Source organism: Drosophila mauritiana, chromosome 2R, assembly GCF_004382145.1.
Source record: "Drosophila mauritiana strain mau12 chromosome 2R, ASM438214v1, whole genome shotgun sequence".
Lineage (NCBI taxonomy): Eukaryota > Metazoa > Arthropoda > Insecta > Diptera > Drosophilidae > Drosophila > Drosophila mauritiana.
Genome location: NC_046668.1, coordinates 6,457,667 through 6,474,631, shown reverse-complemented (window position 1 = coordinate 6,474,631; position 16,965 = coordinate 6,457,667). Strand labels below are relative to the sequence as shown.

The 16,965-nt window shown below is 42.0% G+C and overlaps 7 protein-coding genes across 7 annotated transcripts; 2 read left to right on the top strand and 5 right to left on the bottom strand.

Annotated features, from left to right (window-relative positions):
- The first annotated feature begins 135 nt into the window (after positions 1-135).
- Positions 136-13,440, top strand: LOC117138271. The gene is made up of 4 exons (XM_033300239.1): positions 136-682; positions 1,785-2,194; positions 7,652-8,567; positions 13,182-13,440. The coding sequence occupies exons 2-4, from the start codon at positions 2,051-2,053 to the stop codon at positions 13,433-13,435; spliced, it is 1,314 nt and encodes a 437-aa protein (XP_033156130.1). The 5' UTR covers positions 136-682; positions 1,785-2,050; the 3' UTR covers positions 13,436-13,440.
- Positions 4,674-5,798, bottom strand: LOC117138279 (calmodulin-1). The gene has a single exon (XM_033300248.1). The coding sequence runs from the start codon at positions 5,661-5,663 to the stop codon at positions 5,217-5,219; it is 447 nt and encodes a 148-aa protein (XP_033156139.1). The 5' UTR covers positions 5,664-5,798; the 3' UTR covers positions 4,674-5,216.
- LOC117138280 (calmodulin) lies at positions 5,811-6,338 on the bottom strand. The gene has a single exon (XM_033300249.1). It carries the CDS (start codon positions 6,275-6,277, stop codon positions 5,831-5,833), a length of 447 nt encoding a protein of 148 aa, XP_033156140.1. The 5' UTR covers positions 6,278-6,338; the 3' UTR covers positions 5,811-5,830.
- LOC117138267 lies at positions 9,105-11,389 on the bottom strand. The gene has a single exon (XM_033300231.1). The coding sequence runs from the start codon at positions 11,356-11,358 to the stop codon at positions 9,127-9,129; it is 2,232 nt and encodes a 743-aa protein (XP_033156122.1). The 5' UTR covers positions 11,359-11,389; the 3' UTR covers positions 9,105-9,126.
- LOC117138281 (protein lifeguard 1) lies at positions 11,514-12,523 on the bottom strand. The gene is made up of 3 exons (XM_033300250.1): positions 12,362-12,523; positions 12,068-12,301; positions 11,514-11,912 (listed from the first exon to the last, which is right to left on the bottom strand). The coding sequence occupies exons 1-3, from the start codon at positions 12,521-12,523 to the stop codon at positions 11,514-11,516; spliced, it is 795 nt and encodes a 264-aa protein (XP_033156141.1).
- A 405-nt stretch (positions 13,441-13,845) lies between the features above and the next one.
- Positions 13,846-16,400, bottom strand: LOC117138276 (protein lifeguard 1). Its single transcript, XM_033300243.1, has 3 exons — positions 16,063-16,400; positions 14,852-15,084; positions 13,846-14,797 (listed from the first exon to the last, which is right to left on the bottom strand). The coding sequence occupies exons 1-3, from the start codon at positions 16,112-16,114 to the stop codon at positions 14,192-14,194; spliced, it is 891 nt and encodes a 296-aa protein (XP_033156134.1). The 5' UTR covers positions 16,115-16,400; the 3' UTR covers positions 13,846-14,191.
- A 17-nt stretch (positions 16,401-16,417) lies between these two features.
- On the top strand, positions 16,418-16,879 carry LOC117138278. Its single transcript, XM_033300247.1, has one exon. It carries the CDS (start codon positions 16,515-16,517, stop codon positions 16,821-16,823), a length of 309 nt encoding a protein of 102 aa, XP_033156138.1. The 5' UTR covers positions 16,418-16,514; the 3' UTR covers positions 16,824-16,879.
- The last annotated feature ends 86 nt before the right edge of the window (positions 16,880-16,965 follow it).

The following is a 16,965-nucleotide window of genomic DNA, read 5'->3' as shown; positions in this document are numbered from 1 at the left end:
TCAAGTTTAAATTTCTTTTCGGAATTTTGCGGAACTTAAAACACGGAATAAGTTCACAGTCTCCCGATTATTCGATTGGCATTAAAAACATCGATTCACCCGTCATCGATGTTCCTGCAGCCCGCTTTCCCACCTCTATCGCCCAACGAATTTGCATAAAAAACTTTCAGCGAGCTAAAAGCGCGCACGGCTTTACCGATTCTGGTGCAGTTTGCTAGATTTTCCGCATTATTTAGTCCTGTGAAACTTAATTGCCTCTGGCATATGCACCGTGTACACATTAGAGTGCTGGTGAATACGGAAAACGCAGTTCCCTATTATCGACGACGAGCGCTCGAGAAGTCTTCTTTTGAACTGCGAATTCAAGTGTTTTGTTTGTTGTCCGCGCTGCTCGTCGTGATTATCATGTCTTATTTACCGTTGCGAAGGAGAAACCGAAAGTAGAATCCGCAAGCCGCAGAAACTGTAAATTATGTAAAAGTGTATGGCCAACAACAAGTCGTTCTGTGCGTCAGTATGAGTGAGTGCGTTGAGTGAGCTTATCAGAAAAGTTTAATGGAGGCTGCGCCGGTAATTTCTCCATGTCACCACCCCAGTCTGCAGCAACAACAATTGCACGCGGCAAACAACAAAAGAAACTGTAAATAACCGCTGCCCTTTGATGAGCGCCCCATTAAAAACTGTAAGTCGACGCACATTGCACATCATTGTCGCATCGTGTAATATTTGCATGTACGTACACGTGTGCATCCATACATATGTACGTACATCGCTATGTTGCCCTCACCTTGCCCTCGTCATCTTGCTTTCTGGCCCTTCGCCAAGAAATTAACCCCATCAAGCCGATAAGGTGTCAGCAGGTGCAGTTATTCGTACCCCAGATCAGGGATGCTACGGTTTCTGAAAGCTGATTGTTTTCGTAAAAAACGTTTGGCTGTGATCAAAATCTTTGTTTTCCATCTTTTTTACATTTCAAGGATATATAGAAATCAAGTGTGCATTACATTTAATAACAAGTACACTGAAAGAAATTGTAACAAGTTGTAAAGTAAAATTGCAATATGTATATTCACGAAAAAGAGGAAATATTGTAAAACGAATAAGTGTAGCTCAAAATCGTCATTCCCATACTTTTGCATACGTATATCAAATTGTACCTGTAGTTTTTTCGTATAGGTTCGATACACAATTAGCATTAAATTCATACTTTGTGGAGTGTATTCAATTACCAACCTTTTGCAAATACCAACCAATGCAAACCAAATGCACTCGATTTTGCTCTGTAATTTGGTCTTTGTAAGTTTCGGGGGTTTACTGTACAACTTTTCAAAGTTAACTTTTTTCCTAATTGGACTTATTTTCGTTAACAAATTAAATAGGGAGTATTCGTATTGATTAGAATTCTTGAACCCCTCCAAAATAATGGTTTATAGAAAGTATGCAAAAAACCAAAACCACGGAATTTTTTGAATATTATATTTGTTTATAATTCTTCATACATACATATATGGAAAAATAATAAATCCTCACAAATAAGTGTTTATTCGGAGGGAGCAGAATAAATCTTTGTATACTTAAAGTAGCCTAAATTCGACAGTATAGAATATTTTAAATAATATATGTATTTGTATGTATTTCCTCATATATAGAAGGATAACAAATCCTGGCAAAATATAATTAATTTGATATCATGATGAATGAAACTGAATTTACTTAAAGTAACCAATACCAAACGCACGAAAAACTAATAATTCTATGGCGCATGTTCCTCTTTTCATTAACAGGACAACCAATAATGTTAACAACGGAAAACTGCAGCCACAATGATGAAGACGGGATAAACAAATAAAGGCTTAACAAACCAATTGCGTGGCAAGTCATAGGAGCGAACGATGATGGTCTAGTGCCAAACGCTGTGTAATAGACCAACTTGCCACTCGGCTAAAAGGGAAAGCCAAAAGCCTTCAGACTGGAGGCCTCACTCACGCTGAAGCGCATCTTTGCCCGCAAAATTGGCTACAAGGCGAAATCGAAGTCAATTTTAGCGGCCATGCGCACGAAACACCTGATCCTGATACTGATCGGAGTGATAATCGCCACCATCGTCTTCATCGCATTTGGTCCAGCCGGAGAGCCGAACGACTCATTCAAGAACATCGTTGTCCAGACGCACCAGCAGTTCAAAGAGTTCCAGGTGAGTTGACTCACGTTTGGGGGTCTTGAGTGCCGGGCGGCCCTCTGATACGGTCACTCCGCGCTCCAAATTATGCTGAATGACTTAGATAAGGGTATTAAATAACAATTATCTGTTCGTATCTGGCGCTGGTGCGTTGAAACTGTCACAGATAAATCGGGAAAACTGAAACCCCAGTGCACCGTTTGTCATTTGTTGTTTCTTTGATTCGAAGCGCTTGAACTTATCGCCGGGGTGTAGCTTGAATAATATAAATGCGAATCTAATTGTTTTACAAGCACGCCAGCCATGATTCACATGTAGATTCCACTATCAGCATATAGTCAAGTGCCTATGTACACAGACAGCTAGGACAGGACTTTTCTGGCAATTGCTTTTGGCAGCGTCTGGCTCTTGACATCACACTTGGCCTTGAACTGTGTTCCGCCCCCCCCGGCAACAACCACTCGAGTAGCTTATTTTCCGCTCACTCTGTGCTCTTTGCCAAATTGAAGCACGTCCTGCTTGGTGGGCGGGTCGGTTGGAAAGCTAGATACGCCAGGCTGTCTGGCACATTTGGCCAAATCAAACAGCCGGCAGCCAAATGAAAGTCATCAGCATCACTCACATAAGCGTCTGGAAGGCAGAGTGGGCAAAGGGGCGGCTGTTGACCAGGGTCGGGTTCATTTCGGAACACTTTTGGTCGTGCTCTGGCAAACAAAAACTCGAGGCCAGTGCTGGCTGTGTTTACGTTTCGCCTGCCAGAGCGTTTACTGTTTACACTAATTAGATTCCGACCGGAGTCCGGTTGCACAGCCCGTTGAGCTATTGGGTAACCGGAGGGAACTGCGGTTAACCACGGCTACGAGACCTCGTCACTGAAGGATTTCTTGCGTCTTGGGAAAACTTTATAGATTGCATAGCAAGATGGCCATAAATCATCGCTTTGCATTGCATGTTTAGCCAAGCAAAGAAGGTGTTCTTTTCCCATCGCGTACTCATAAAGGCAATTTAAATCGAGCCGTAAAGCAGAGTCTCTGCTTCAAAGTTTACAACTGGCTGTTATCTCAGCGAGGTAAACAGAAACCTACGATGTTGCTATCATGACAAACTGAGATAATGGAAGCATTAATTAGTAATACCACTGTTTTGATAGGGATCAACGTATCTTCTCCACCCGAAAAGTGAATTCAACGCATATGAAGTTACTTTGTCTGTAAACCAGTTCCCACAATTGCATCAAAATCTAAGGCATTGTTCGTTCGTTTGTTGAAATGCATTCTTTACCCAACTGGTTTGTGCACCAGTACTCTACACATATTTAACTCGAACTACGATATGTGTTTGATTAAATTTTCAGATCATACTAATATAGGCAAGCATATAGATTTACCATTAAAGTGATTGACTGTTCGACTGCCAGCACTTGATGCATGTCGAACACTTCCAGTGAGTGCACAATTATTTCTGTGACTAAGACATATTCATAGCACAGCTAGGGTGTTTTCCATTAGCTATTCTATTATAAACTATATATTTTTAAAGTGCGCCTATGTATTAATAACTACTCCAGAGTCCACCTAAAAGTAGTATCAAATTTCCATGCGGAAGTACGTGTATAGCTAAATCCCACCCTTTGGAGCTTCGTGGGAATCAAACAGGTGCTCCTGGGATTGAATACAACAATTCGAATCAAAACTGTGGGTATACGGAACTGCTATATATGTCAACCAGAAATTTATTTAGTCAATTAGCCAATTACGGAGTATTTCTCGGAAATAAGCTGAATGTTTTCCATTTCTTTTTTCTAATTTCAAATTATAATGCTGCCCCATTTGTGACAATTTGTGTCAACTTTCTTAATGGACGACACTAATCAATGACTTAAATTACAGCGAGGAGCGCGGGCTTTATCAATGCGCTTGCACAGCGATTACTCGTATTTCATATTTACCTGTGTGAGGAGCAAACAGGCGCTATTGATTGCCTATAGCCATCGGTTCAATGTCGCGCCGCCACTCACATGCAGAGCAATGCAATTAGACTGTAGCTGAACGATAACCCATTTAAATTATCCATATGAGGCGCTAGAAACATATGAATGTCGGACTGACCTCTCGACTTTTGATTAACGTTAATAAGTCCGTGGGTTTGCTGCTGTAATTTGACTAATTTTCTTGCTGTGTGGGCTATGGATTGGATGTTAAGTAAAGAAGCTGATGTATTCATTTTTTAATTGAGCTATAACTAAGTATTTTTAGGTTTATTGTGGGTGCTTCCCTCTTACAAATAGGCATTAGCAATGAAGAATAATTAATCATTTGTGAAATCTTTCCAGGTAATTCATCCCATTCACGTATACTACATCGCACAAAACATTTCCCTGAACTCAGCATCATTCATTCTTTCTCTAAAAGACTCAACATGATTTTCTTTTGATTGGGCCGAAGGCGCATTTAAATTTATAAACCTTTCCCCCCTACAAATTATTAGTCACTAGTCACTTGACAATATTTTATTGGCAAGGCGTGCTTTTTATAATTGCCGAATGAGTCATGGACAATGTATGTTGTATGCGTATTAAGGTTGCCAATAGATAACAAGGTAATTTAAAGAGCAAGGTGCGATAAGACTTGAACCCAAAATCATGCCACTTGTAAACTTGGCCAGACGAAAAGGGAACCAGCGAGTCCAGTCCAGTCCAGCACATGGTCAAATATTTAAATTGGCATCGTAATCAGCGTGGCTCGTTTTTATGATTGCTCTGGCCCATCGCCATCACCCTTTCGAATATCCTGGCACTCCCCAGCGGCCATTAGGCACATGCGACCGTTTCGGAGTCACGCGCCGTGCCACATGGACACACACAAGTGGACTTCTTGGGACAAGGTTTTAACTGCCGACTTTCTGGCGCTGCGCTGAGTGAGCCAAAGGAATTTGGTGGGAATTTCAAGTGGTGCCGCCTAGGCGTAGGGAAAACGCGACTGGGTTGGGCTCTTTCGAAAGGGGTTCGTGGTTAATTTGTGCCTACAATTTGGAACTCCTAGCTTCGCATGGCAGTAACAAAGTCGTTGAAGGAGATCTTTCCATCTTTGTCCTGATCAATGTCCTGGAACAACTCGCGCAAGTCCTCTTCGGACATCTTCTCGCCCAGGTTGGTCATCAGCATTCTGATCTCGTTAATCGTAAAGCTGTTCACTTCGTTGCGATCGAAGATCTTGAAGGCCTGCTTTAGGCAGACCAGACTGTTCTGCTCCTCCAGCCGCTTGCTCATCACGTATAGAAAGTCCTTGAACTGTACCTGTCCACCGAAGTCCACGTCACACTCGTTGGCCAGGTCGTAGATCTCCGCCTCGGTGAGACTCTCTCCAAGGGCCCGCATTACTCCGCCGAGCTGTTGTACGGAAACCCATCCGGACCGTTCCTTGTCATACAGACTGAATGCTTCTCGGATTTCTTCAATCTGGGCCTCGGTCAAGCTGCCGCTCATTGTTTCAAAAGTTTTTCTTTTTTTTTTTTTTGTATTGGACTAATGTTTCATGTTGTGCTTTTGTTAGTGTAAGCTCCTTTAACAATGAACATAAAGAATTTGAACTGAACACAGATAGAACGCCTACTTTTTGTTGGGTCGAAATCAAGCTAGTACTCACATGGAGGCTATCGCATTGTCATCATGTTGACGAACTCTTCGTAATTTATATGATTGTCCTGATCCAAGTCGTACTCGCGTACTATTTCTTCCAACTCGTCGTCGCTAAGCTTCACGCCCAGCGACGTAAACACATTTTTTAGCTCGGTGGTGGTGATGTAGCCATTGTTATCCTTGTCGAAAATTCGGAAAGCTTCGCGCAGCTCGTCCTCGTGGTTGGTGTCGCGCATCTTGCGCAGAATCACATTGCAGAACTCCGTAGCCACGATGGATCCGTTTCCCTCCGAATCCACCTCATTGATCATGGACTGAACCTCGGCGTCGTTGGGCTGGCGACCCAGGGCGCGAATCACCACCGCCATCTCTTTAGAAGTTATGGCGCCCTCGTTGTCCTTGTCCAAAATGCGGAAGGTGTCAAGGATCAGGACTCGCTCCTCGTGCGAAATATCCTCCATCTTAGCTGGTATATTATGTTTCTCGGAAGAGTTGTATATTTCTCTGTTTATATGTAGGCGTCAACTGATGTTTGGATGAAACAAGGTCCTGACATTGAACTCAGTGAAATGTGAAAAATGGTAAAATGAACATCCCCCGGTGGCTTCACTGCGCTGCACAGTGCACAACACCGAATGGCACAAAATCAATATGCTCGTTATATAAGCGCAGTGCCGCACGGACAGAGTTGATTGATTCGAATGTCCTTGGGCGAGGAGGCCTTGCAGCTGATCGGTTTCAATTGCGACCCAGCAACGGACGTCAGCTAGTATCTTTCGTTGTTCGTTAACAAAACAGAAGGAGAGTGCCTTTCGAGGAAAGTTCAGGAGTAAAAACGTGCACAATCACCGTCATTGTACCAACGCACACTCAAGAAAAAAATGCTCATTAAGAAATTTATAATATGCCGCTATTAGATACCCTCTATTTCGCTAGTCGGAATACAATAACTCGATAGAAGTTTGCAATATATATATGACAAAAAAGTGAACTTTTATAGTTCCCGAGATCTCGACGTTTATACGGACGGACAGTCAGACGGACATTGCCAGAACGACTCGGCTATTCATCCTGATCAAGAACTCTACTAGTAACTAGTATAAATTGTAAATGTAAGAGATCGTCTTTTTATGTTTGATTTAATTGATTGATATTCAATATATGAATCAGCATAGTCTCTATATCATAATATCCATATTTAATATGAACAAAACACCACTTTTGTTTTAAGTGTACTGCCATACAAGTGTAGTGGTTGCTATCGGCAGAGCAAGTTTGTCATGCGATTTGCGTTTGGCGCCTAGCCTGCAACTTTGGCGGCTGCCTTTTTGCCGCAGGTTAATTCCAGTGCTTCTCCCCTTCGGCCCTTTCACCTGTCCGCAGTGGGACACACCTGACACCGGTTTTTTTGGGTTCCGGAGGAGGGGCAGTGCCTGGGGGGTGGGCAGAGAATGCCGCACGCTTTACTCTGGCCACAGTCTAGGCAAATAATAGACAAGAATTTGACAACGGCACGAGAGGGTTCCATTGTGTGGCTCATTTGATTTTTGGGTTGTGTTTGGGTATTTGTTTGGGCTGGTTTCGGCGGAACAGAGGAAGTGTGCTAGAGCGCCATAATGGAAATATTTCTCACATGTGTGTTTCGGAATTGTTCCTATGACGAGGCAAATTCTGGCCATATTGTTTGACCATTAACGCCGTCTGACCTGACATTAATAATTCACTAAGAGTGGGTTTTGGAAACCGTATGTCGAAGCATAAATTATAAATGTTTTGTTTAATTCTTGGATAAACCAAAAATATTAATTCAATGCAAATTTAATTATTTCTTGCAGGAGAACCTCCGTGTTGGCTTGGAACGCAAAAAGCTCGAAATAGACCCAAAGTATTTACTTCTTTTGGGCTTCACGTCGTCAAATGACGCTGCAGGCCAACAGCAGCAGCTGGATCTGCCAAATGTGGTGGACAACGGGTCACCAGGTCAGCAACTGCCAAAGACAGATTTTTCAGCGCCGGCTACAAAAGCGGAACTGGAGCTGAGTGAACTGCGAGGACTGCGGCGTCCACAGGACGCTGTTACCTTCGGTAGTCAGGCGGGAGATCAAAAGGGCCAGCGGAAGCGGATCACGACGCCGTACAACGGTACGAAGAGCAACTTCACAATCGTCAGCTACGTGCTGGAGGGGCAGGCCGCATCGGCCATCCTGCTGGCCCAGAATATTGCCGCCAAGCTTCCCAGCGAGTACCTGCTAATCTACGATTTGGGCGTATCCGAGGAGCAACTACGGGACTTGGGCGCCTACTGCAATAACAGCCGATGCTCGGTGATCACCTATGATCTGTCGGAGTTTCCCTCCTTCGTCGCCGATCAGCGGACGCACGCCTACCGCCCCATTGTAATCAAGGACGGTCTTATGCGTTCCCGATCGGTTCTCTTCTTGGAAAACAGTATGCGTGTGCGCGGAGGTTCCGCCCAGTTGCGGAGTCTGCAGAGCATCGTTATGAATCCAGGAGTGGGAAAATCTGGAGTCAAGTCCGCTGGAGTCCTCGGATGGAACACAGCGACGGCGGTGTCCTCCCTGACGCATCCAAAAATGTTCGACTACTTCGAGTCGAAAGCTGAGGAGTTTAACTTTCTTCGGATGGTCGACCTGGATGCTGTCTTCTTCTCGGACAGCTCCCTGGTGACCGAGAAGATCATGCTTCCCTGGCTGAAGTGCTGCCTCACCCTCGAGTGCATCGATCCAATCGGTGAGTCGGGTGAGATGGGTGGTGGTGGTGGCTTAGGGATATGTAAAACTGTCATTAGAAATGTTCCTCAGTCAGTGTGCCTGACCCCAATATAAATCAATCAAACATACGGTCAAACCTCCACCCCCCAATATCTCCTTCGGGGCTGGGCTCGTGTACTAATAACTGTCATTTGCACGGCATTCCGTTGATGGCACTCACATCGGGGAAATTTATGTAATTACCACCTGAATTGGGATTGATGGCAAACGTGACATTGCCTTTCTTAACGAACAATTCATTTTTATTTGACCGGCATTTCCCAACCTAAGTAGTCAACAACACTCACTTTTGGCTGGTGATTATAATGCTTACCAAGGCATAGGTGAATTTGTAATAGAAATAAGCTTTCATTTCCTTGAATTCATCTAAAATGAACTCTGTGCTCACTTCCTGGCGAATTAAACACAGAGCTCATTTTCAATTGGTTAATCCAAACAAAGAAAATGCTTATTTCCAATTTCATGTTATATGCAGTCAAATGCTCATTTATGCATCTTAATTGATTGACTAGATTCTGTTAAGGATCAAAGGTATTTGGTAATATTCCGTTCGTTAGTTGCTCGGCTTCAAAAAGTGTTTGATAGCATCGTGATAGCATTTTTGTCACATCGAGTGCCTTGTAAGCCTTAAATAGTTCTCGTGTGTAGTTATCAAATGGAAGGGGAGATGTAAGGTTCTTAAAGGTTTCGGAAATGATGTTGGGGTAATGAGAATACAAATTTACATCTTTGTGATTTCTGTGTTGCGCGTCATAATCGCTTTGATTGGGCTTAGTTAAAGAGATCGATTGCCTTTTTTCTGAAACAGGTGCTGTTAATTTTCTATTCTTGAGATTTTCCATGTAGTATTGTCGTTGATCCAAGAAATCTCTTTTCATTGCCATTTCGATTAGCAAAGGTGAATCTTTTTCAGTCTTATATTTTTGCATAAAGCTGCAAATTTCACACTCGCATTCGGTCTGGGTACCTGCGTCAGTTTGGGGAACGACAAATTGTTTAGATCGTTTCTTTCTTCGACGATTGGGTGGTTGGGGTTTCTCCTTGGCCAAGGGAACATACTTGCCTTGATCGTCATCGTAAGTCAGGAAGTCCAAGGCTGAATCTCTGCCGTCTGAAATAAACATTTCCGCATTCGTCCTGGACTGATTAATTCTTTTGATCGACGCAAATGTTCTATTTAATTTTTCAGAAATCTCATAGCCCAACGGCGAAACAGATTCCTCAAAGTACTCAAAATTGTCGCTAATGCCGTGTTTTAAAATCTCTAATCGATTTAGTTGCTCCAAAAGTTCTAACTTTGAGCCAACTTTCTTGTCGCTGAGCCTGTCAACGTTAATAAAGATGTTAGTAGCAGTTTGTCTAGTGAAATTCCTCAGATTCGTGTCCATGGTACGGAAGGCTTTGCGGTTAGAAATAATTTCTGCCTCCCTTGGTGTGTGTGATTTGGAATCATTGATAGTATCTTGCTTGGAAAATGCCCTCTTGAGATTCTTGAAACCATAGTCGTGGATTTTTAGTCCTTTGCCTAGCTTAAAATCAAATCCTTTGTTCCCAGAGGATTTGGTCATCTTATATTCGTTGTTTCTGATTCTTTTTGCTGGTGCTGGTGTCTTCGAATCGCGTTGTGTTTCTCTAGTTGGAACCGTGTACTTTAATAGATCTGCAAAAGCGGCTTGCAAACTAATGGCGCTTCCGGAAAACTTCTTTAAAATAGTTCGGTTCATTTTCTCCTCCTGCCTTTTGGGAGTCTTTATATCTTTAAAATCGTCCAGCTCCTGCATAACTGAAACAACTTCTTTCAGTTTATTTGACACTTCACTTTTCCTTCGTTTTTGATGTTGTACGGATAATTTGGAGAGTTTAGATTTGTTAACGATGCTCCTCTTATACGTTTTCTTAGGTTTGAGATTAAGTTGACTTTCTTTCTTAAATTCGTTGGTTTTGATTCTCTTTGCTGGTGTCTTCGATGGTTCAGGATATGTTGTATCGCGTTGTATTTCTCCTGTTGAAATCTTGTACTTTGATAAATTTTTATGCGCGGTTTGCAAGTTAAGGGCGTTTCGGGAAAACTTCCTTAAAATAGTTCGATGTCTTCTCTCCGTCACCTTTTTGGGAGTCTTTATACCTTTAAACTCGCCCAGCTCCTGCATAACTGAAACAACTTCTTTCAGATTATTATCTACTTCATTTTTCCTTCGTTTTTGATGTTGTGGAGGTAATTTGAAGACTTTTGATTTGTTAATGATGCTCCTTTTATACGTTTTCTTAGGCTGGAAATTATTAAGTTGACTTCTTTTCTTAAGTTTTTTGGTTCGCTTTTGGGTAAAGACAAACCTACTAATTAGTCCATGAAGAAGACCCACGGCAGATACTTTTGAGCTTGTTGCTGTAGGTACAGGAAGACTCATTGGGGGCTTGATCTTGTATTTTTCGATTTTAATTGAGTTTTGAGTCCTTGGGTCAATGAATTGTTTTCCGCTCGCTGTAGGGGCAATTTCCTTTGATTTTAAATTTTTCAACTCACTCTTCTTAGGAGTATACATCTGTGTAAGTTCCCTGATGTAAATCTTGAAGCTCCTCCACTTCGGAATATTCGAATCTCGTAAGTTCCGGCCCCTTTTAGGAGTAACCAAAGGCATGGCAAGATGTTTAAATTTTCCATTCACTGGTTTTGGGGGTACTTTATAGTACTCTGAACCAGCGTTTATCCTGGCCCTGCTAAAATATTTGCGAGCATGCCTGAACAACATTTTCTGCTTGGCCACAAGCGCTGGACTATGCGTTGATTTTGATAGGCCTTGAAAAAGTACGGGCATGTTTTGAGATAGAATGGCTTTATTAAAGAATTTTGACAGCTAGTGCTTAACCGAAAAAATAAACAATTTTCAAGCCAACTAAGTTGTCATCAGCAAACCTCGGTCCTAAAGCATTCGCGGAACATGCGAACGGCCTCGACAATTTTGCTGAAGAAGAGCATCTTCATCAGTCGCCACATTCCCTTAGGCAGATCGCAGTGTATGTTGCAAGCTGCAAAGACGAACTCCTCGGGCCCGATGTTGTAGCCATGCCGGCCGCACAGCATGTAGTGGGTATCATAGATTATGTACCACGCCTCCACGGTGCAGGCCATTGCGGAGAAGACCTCCATCATCCGGTTCAGTCGATAGGCCAGGAGGAGGAACAGCCCAAAGATGAGGCTGATTATGGAAATTCCGCGAATCTGGGTAAACCGAAAACGATTCTGGGAGGAGTACAGCATTAGGCCCAAGATTTCAAAAATGAGAATGACTGGATAAATATATACCTGTAATACAAAACAGATGTAGTCAACAGTATATATATTAACAAGTACAGACATTTTCTTAATATAGCTGAGTTATTTTATCACCGTGCATGACTCATGTTTATTCACTCTAACCAAATGCGTTGTGATGGCTTAATGGAGTAATTCTGACTTACCCAATGTGTCTCCACCAAATTAAGTAGATATACGCTCCTATTGAAGGATCCGATCAATGTGCTCAGCAGCAGTACAAAGTAGTTGAAAGGTCCGTGTCTCCTCCAATCTCTCCAAACGTAGAAACACGTATACAGAAACACAGTGAAAACCATGGATAATGGCATGACAAAGTTGTAGGGCAAAGGATATTTGAGAAACAACTCAATGCAGGGCAAGGTGCAGGCAACCTGTAGCTGCAATATTGAGTTTATTAGATTACTTTTTAAATTTAAAATGGAAGCTGAATAACCTACGATTAGTATGCCGTAGAATCGGCGCACCAGGCGCCGTCGGATTCCAACATCGGTTATGTCGAATTCATATGTCCTTTGCAAATGACCGTTGGGCAACAGCAGGTCACATTGCACAGCGATGCCCGGGGCTTCCGATTTTTCCACTACCAATACCGCGTCCATTTCATCATCATACTGAGCTGACACTACCGCCGCCTAATGCCCATTTATATTATTCTATGTGATAAGGCCAGTTTTCCAGTTAATCGTTTATCTAATTTACCCCATTTTCATTTCTGTTTCCATAAACACCCCATTCCACCACAAAGAAAAAATGTTAAAATAATTCGATTATACAGATATTGATTAGCCATTATTAACAGTAATCTATTTTACGAATTGTGGGCTCTGTAGAAAAGGGCTCAATTAAATGCTCATAGAAATGGTTGCTTAAAATTGATGTACTATATATCTCATATATTTGAGTGGTCGATAATTTTAATCCCCCTATTCCTAGTTACACGGGTATACTAGATTTGTTGACCAGTATGTAATAGAAAGCAGAAATCGCTTCCAATCCTAAAAAGGGTGCCCGTTGTCCGTATAATAGTAGAAATTTCGGAAACTATATAAAGGAATTTGCGACTTGCTTATCTCTGCCTCGCTTTTTTCAGATGTGTTAAGGGTACCCAAAAGTCGTGGCACTCAATTGATTAGATATAGAAGACTTGATGTGTAGCATAGAACAATCGGAGGCTAGATTTCTTTCCATTTTTATATATTTTGTGTATCCTAGCGTAGCAAAGTAAAGCGTATAATAATAATTTCTTCATATTACTAGGTGCTCAATCGAATGGCTGCAAGTTCAACAAGAAGCCGATGTTCCGATACTCTGGATGCCACGGCTACGATGCGTCCGCCTTCAACATCGTGCTGGGCCTCACTTTCCAAATGGACACCTCTGAATACTCGCTGCCCGGCGACAGTCCGCGTAACATATTCTACAAGGAGACCCTGGAGCAGGCGACCCGTATACTGGAGAGCAGGCGACGCAACAGCAGCGAGACCTCCGACCATCCTTTCACGGACGACTGAGCTGGGAAACCTAGAATTCGAACTGGACGAGAGCGTGGCCAAAGCATTTGATATAACTTTTTCTACCGACAACCACACAAGCGGATACACTCAGGCGGTGACGGAGCCAACTGAGATTACTAGGAATATCGAAGGAAATGAGAGTTATTGATGTGAATTAGATAAAGGGTAGCCGATTCCCACTTAAGCAGATATAGACAGATGACTTGGCGTCCAAGAAGAGATCAGAAATGAACAGACCACAGCACAGTAATTAAGCGTAGCGTAATAATGTGCAGTTTATCAATACTTATAACAATTTAGTGCAGCCCTAATTACTTATTTAATGAAATATACATACATGAAAATCTGTGTTAATGTCCCCGTGTTTTTGCTGCGAGAGTCGATATTTGTGTAAAAGCCCCTGTTTAGTTAACTGTCCCAAGTGTAAATACATAAAAACATCAAATGGCATACATTTTGTGATTGTATTTTATAGTTACTCACGCGTAGACAAACATATACAGTATATATATATAAATATAAATGTAATGTAACTATCCTAGAACAAGACGAGCCAAAAAGTAAGTTAATAAAATTCTGAATTACGAATACCACGTAACACTCTTTTTCTGGCTTCGCCAATTGTTAATATCAGGTAAATCTCTGGTTTGTAAATGGCACTTTTTGTAAAGCTGAATGTGGTTATGTCTGCAAAAGCTTAGCAAGAAGAACGGAATACGTTGTTTTCAAGGGATGTGGCTAGGATTAGCTATACTAATAGAATTTTTCCAAAATTCGAAGGATGTAAATGAATAGGCGAACCACATCGACGTACAGAGTGAGAGCCGCGAATACGTATTCCTCGGGATCCAACTGTTCCGAACGTTTGCCGCCCACTATCGACTGCATATCGGCGATTAAGAAAAAGCAGCCAATAAAGGTGCATAGGCAAGTTATTGGCAAGCTGTCTACGAAATCGGGCATCCAAAGACCACACACTGATAGGACGAGGAGGATTATCACAAAGGTCAATATGACCCCTCCAGCAGCTGTGTAATCGTATTTGGTTTGCACGGCGTAGATGGAAAGAGCGATGACAAGGAGTGTGGTAATGGCCACGGCCGAGATTACCACGTTGGAATCCATTAGGCTCGATGCGGTCCCCAGGAGCACCGACATGGTGAAGGTATAAAGAGCCAGGCAAATCAGGTTGATAGGATGCCTTCGTCGCACGTTCTCCACACAAACGATCGTGCTCAGAACGATTATGTTAACGATCATGGCGACAAGAACTAGGAGGAAGTTCTCCTGCATGAAGTCCTTGGTGGGTTGGTGGTAGGAAAATATTGCTATCACAGCCAACGTGAATAGTAATTGGACCTGCAAGAAACACATACTTATACTTAAATGTTCCACTTAATAGGTCTAGCTCACCAAAAGGATTCCAAAAACCTTGCGGACGAATCCCATGCGTATAGCGGGATCCTCGAATACATTGCTTTTAACAATCAAATCGTGGGTAATAATCCCATTTTCGACCAAGTGTTCTCCATCTTTTGGATCCGAATTCGTGTCCTGGGACTCGTTTTCCGTAGAAGGAGGGGCTGACAAAGAAATCGGTGGGTAACGGTCAGAGTTTTCGGGTAATGGCACAAAATTAAACCACGCTGCAACAAAATCATTTGAATAAAAATAAAAAAAAGATTGAACTTTAATATTTGGAATCGTGACAAGATAAGTTAAGCCTTATAATTAAATTTCTGCAAAGTGTGTTGATGGAATGATGTTTTAAATACAATAAACGAGATCAGATTGAAGGAAATGGTTCTTATAAAATCGACTTGAATAAATCCAATTTTGAGCTGGCTTCGAATGTTATTAAATATCTTGCAACAAAAGAGTCAAACATGCAAAAGAGTTATACATATATGTAATATAATTTTAAGGAATTTCTACTGTGAGATTGGAATAACATACAGCCAAAGAGTATGCTATAGTCAATGACCCAGTCCTTCTGTTATACGTCACTGGAGCTCGAATTTGAAATATGACAGCAGCAAAGCGACTGCAAGTGTATAAGTGGCTCCACCTAGCGACTGTTATATAACTTCCGACGAGTACGAATATAACTTTTTAGAGAATGGTTCGAATCGAAAAATTGTTGGGGATAGATGAAATTGAAAAATTATATTTATATCTTAAGTCAACAGAAATAAATAAATAATTTTTTTTTTTAATATAAAACACATTCTGAATCAATGGACAAGCTGATTATTATGCTTGCTATTCATATTCATCTATTCATCTTCTTTCGCTTATTATTTAAGCGCAAGCAACTAAGCAACGATAAAGCTCTTAAAATAATTTAAGAAGGTTACATATATTCTTTGAATGTAAATAAATGCTGAGAAATACATGAAATACATTTCATCATTACATATATGAGTTATCGTTCAACTCAGACACTATTATGTTCTAACACATTCACATGCCGAAATAAATGGCTTACAAATCAAGATACATATTTAAGCAACGTATAAACTTTTAGATTTTGTATATTTAAGAAAAGGTTGCTGTATAAGCTCTTTTACACAAATGAAGACCCTTTAATTTTATTAATTCTATTATTAACTTCAAAATCTTACCGTACAGTGAAGCCTTATCCAGGAATCCTGTTTCTTTCTTAGGTGAATCCATGACCGCTGCGTCTAGACTTTTTCCAAGGGCAACTGGCAATCTTCAGAGCCCAACTAGGGAACTAATAAGAAATATAAGTAGTGTATGTATCCGTATCTCGAACTGAAGAAAAGCCGGAGGAATGGAAACGAAGATGCCGGTTGTATTTCGGGGCAGCGGTGCCAGAGTTTTGCGATTGGCGCGAAAGAGCGGCTGATTTTTGCATGTGGTGACTTAAGCAACTGCTTTCATGCCTACATATGTATGTATGTAAGTGCAATATGTGTTCATATATCCACCATCGTCTGGTCAATATCACTTCAGTTCACAAAAGCCACCGGCGCACGAAGTCGGGCTTAAACGGGTTCAGTCAGCCAAAAGTAAAAGTTACCTGCCCGCGTGTGAGTGCAATTGTGCGATAATGAGCGTAATTGCGCTATTGCTCAAGGCTTTGTTGGTTGTGATCGGATTGGCCGTACTTTTGGGACCAGGAAGAGTGGCTGCCTACGATCCCAATGATCCCAAAATAGCCGAGTGCTGCCTGCCGCCGGAGGGGATGTTCGAGGCGTTTTATCCCCGCGAGGTGGAGGGGATCCCCAATAGCGCATCGCGACCAGCACACGGACATGGCAGCTTCTTTAAGCACCGGAACCCAGCACTGGTGGACACCAAGAACGCGGCGGCCTATGGCTATAGGTTCGACGGCAAGAGGCGTTTCAACTTCGATTAGTTCCGGCCACAAAATCTGTATTATTCGCAAATAAAGTCCCTTTCTGAAAACGAAAATATAACGATCTATTTTTTCAACGGTTAATCGAACTGCCAGCGAGCTGGCAACCCTGCACGGCATGCAGCCCTAATATTCCGTGTGA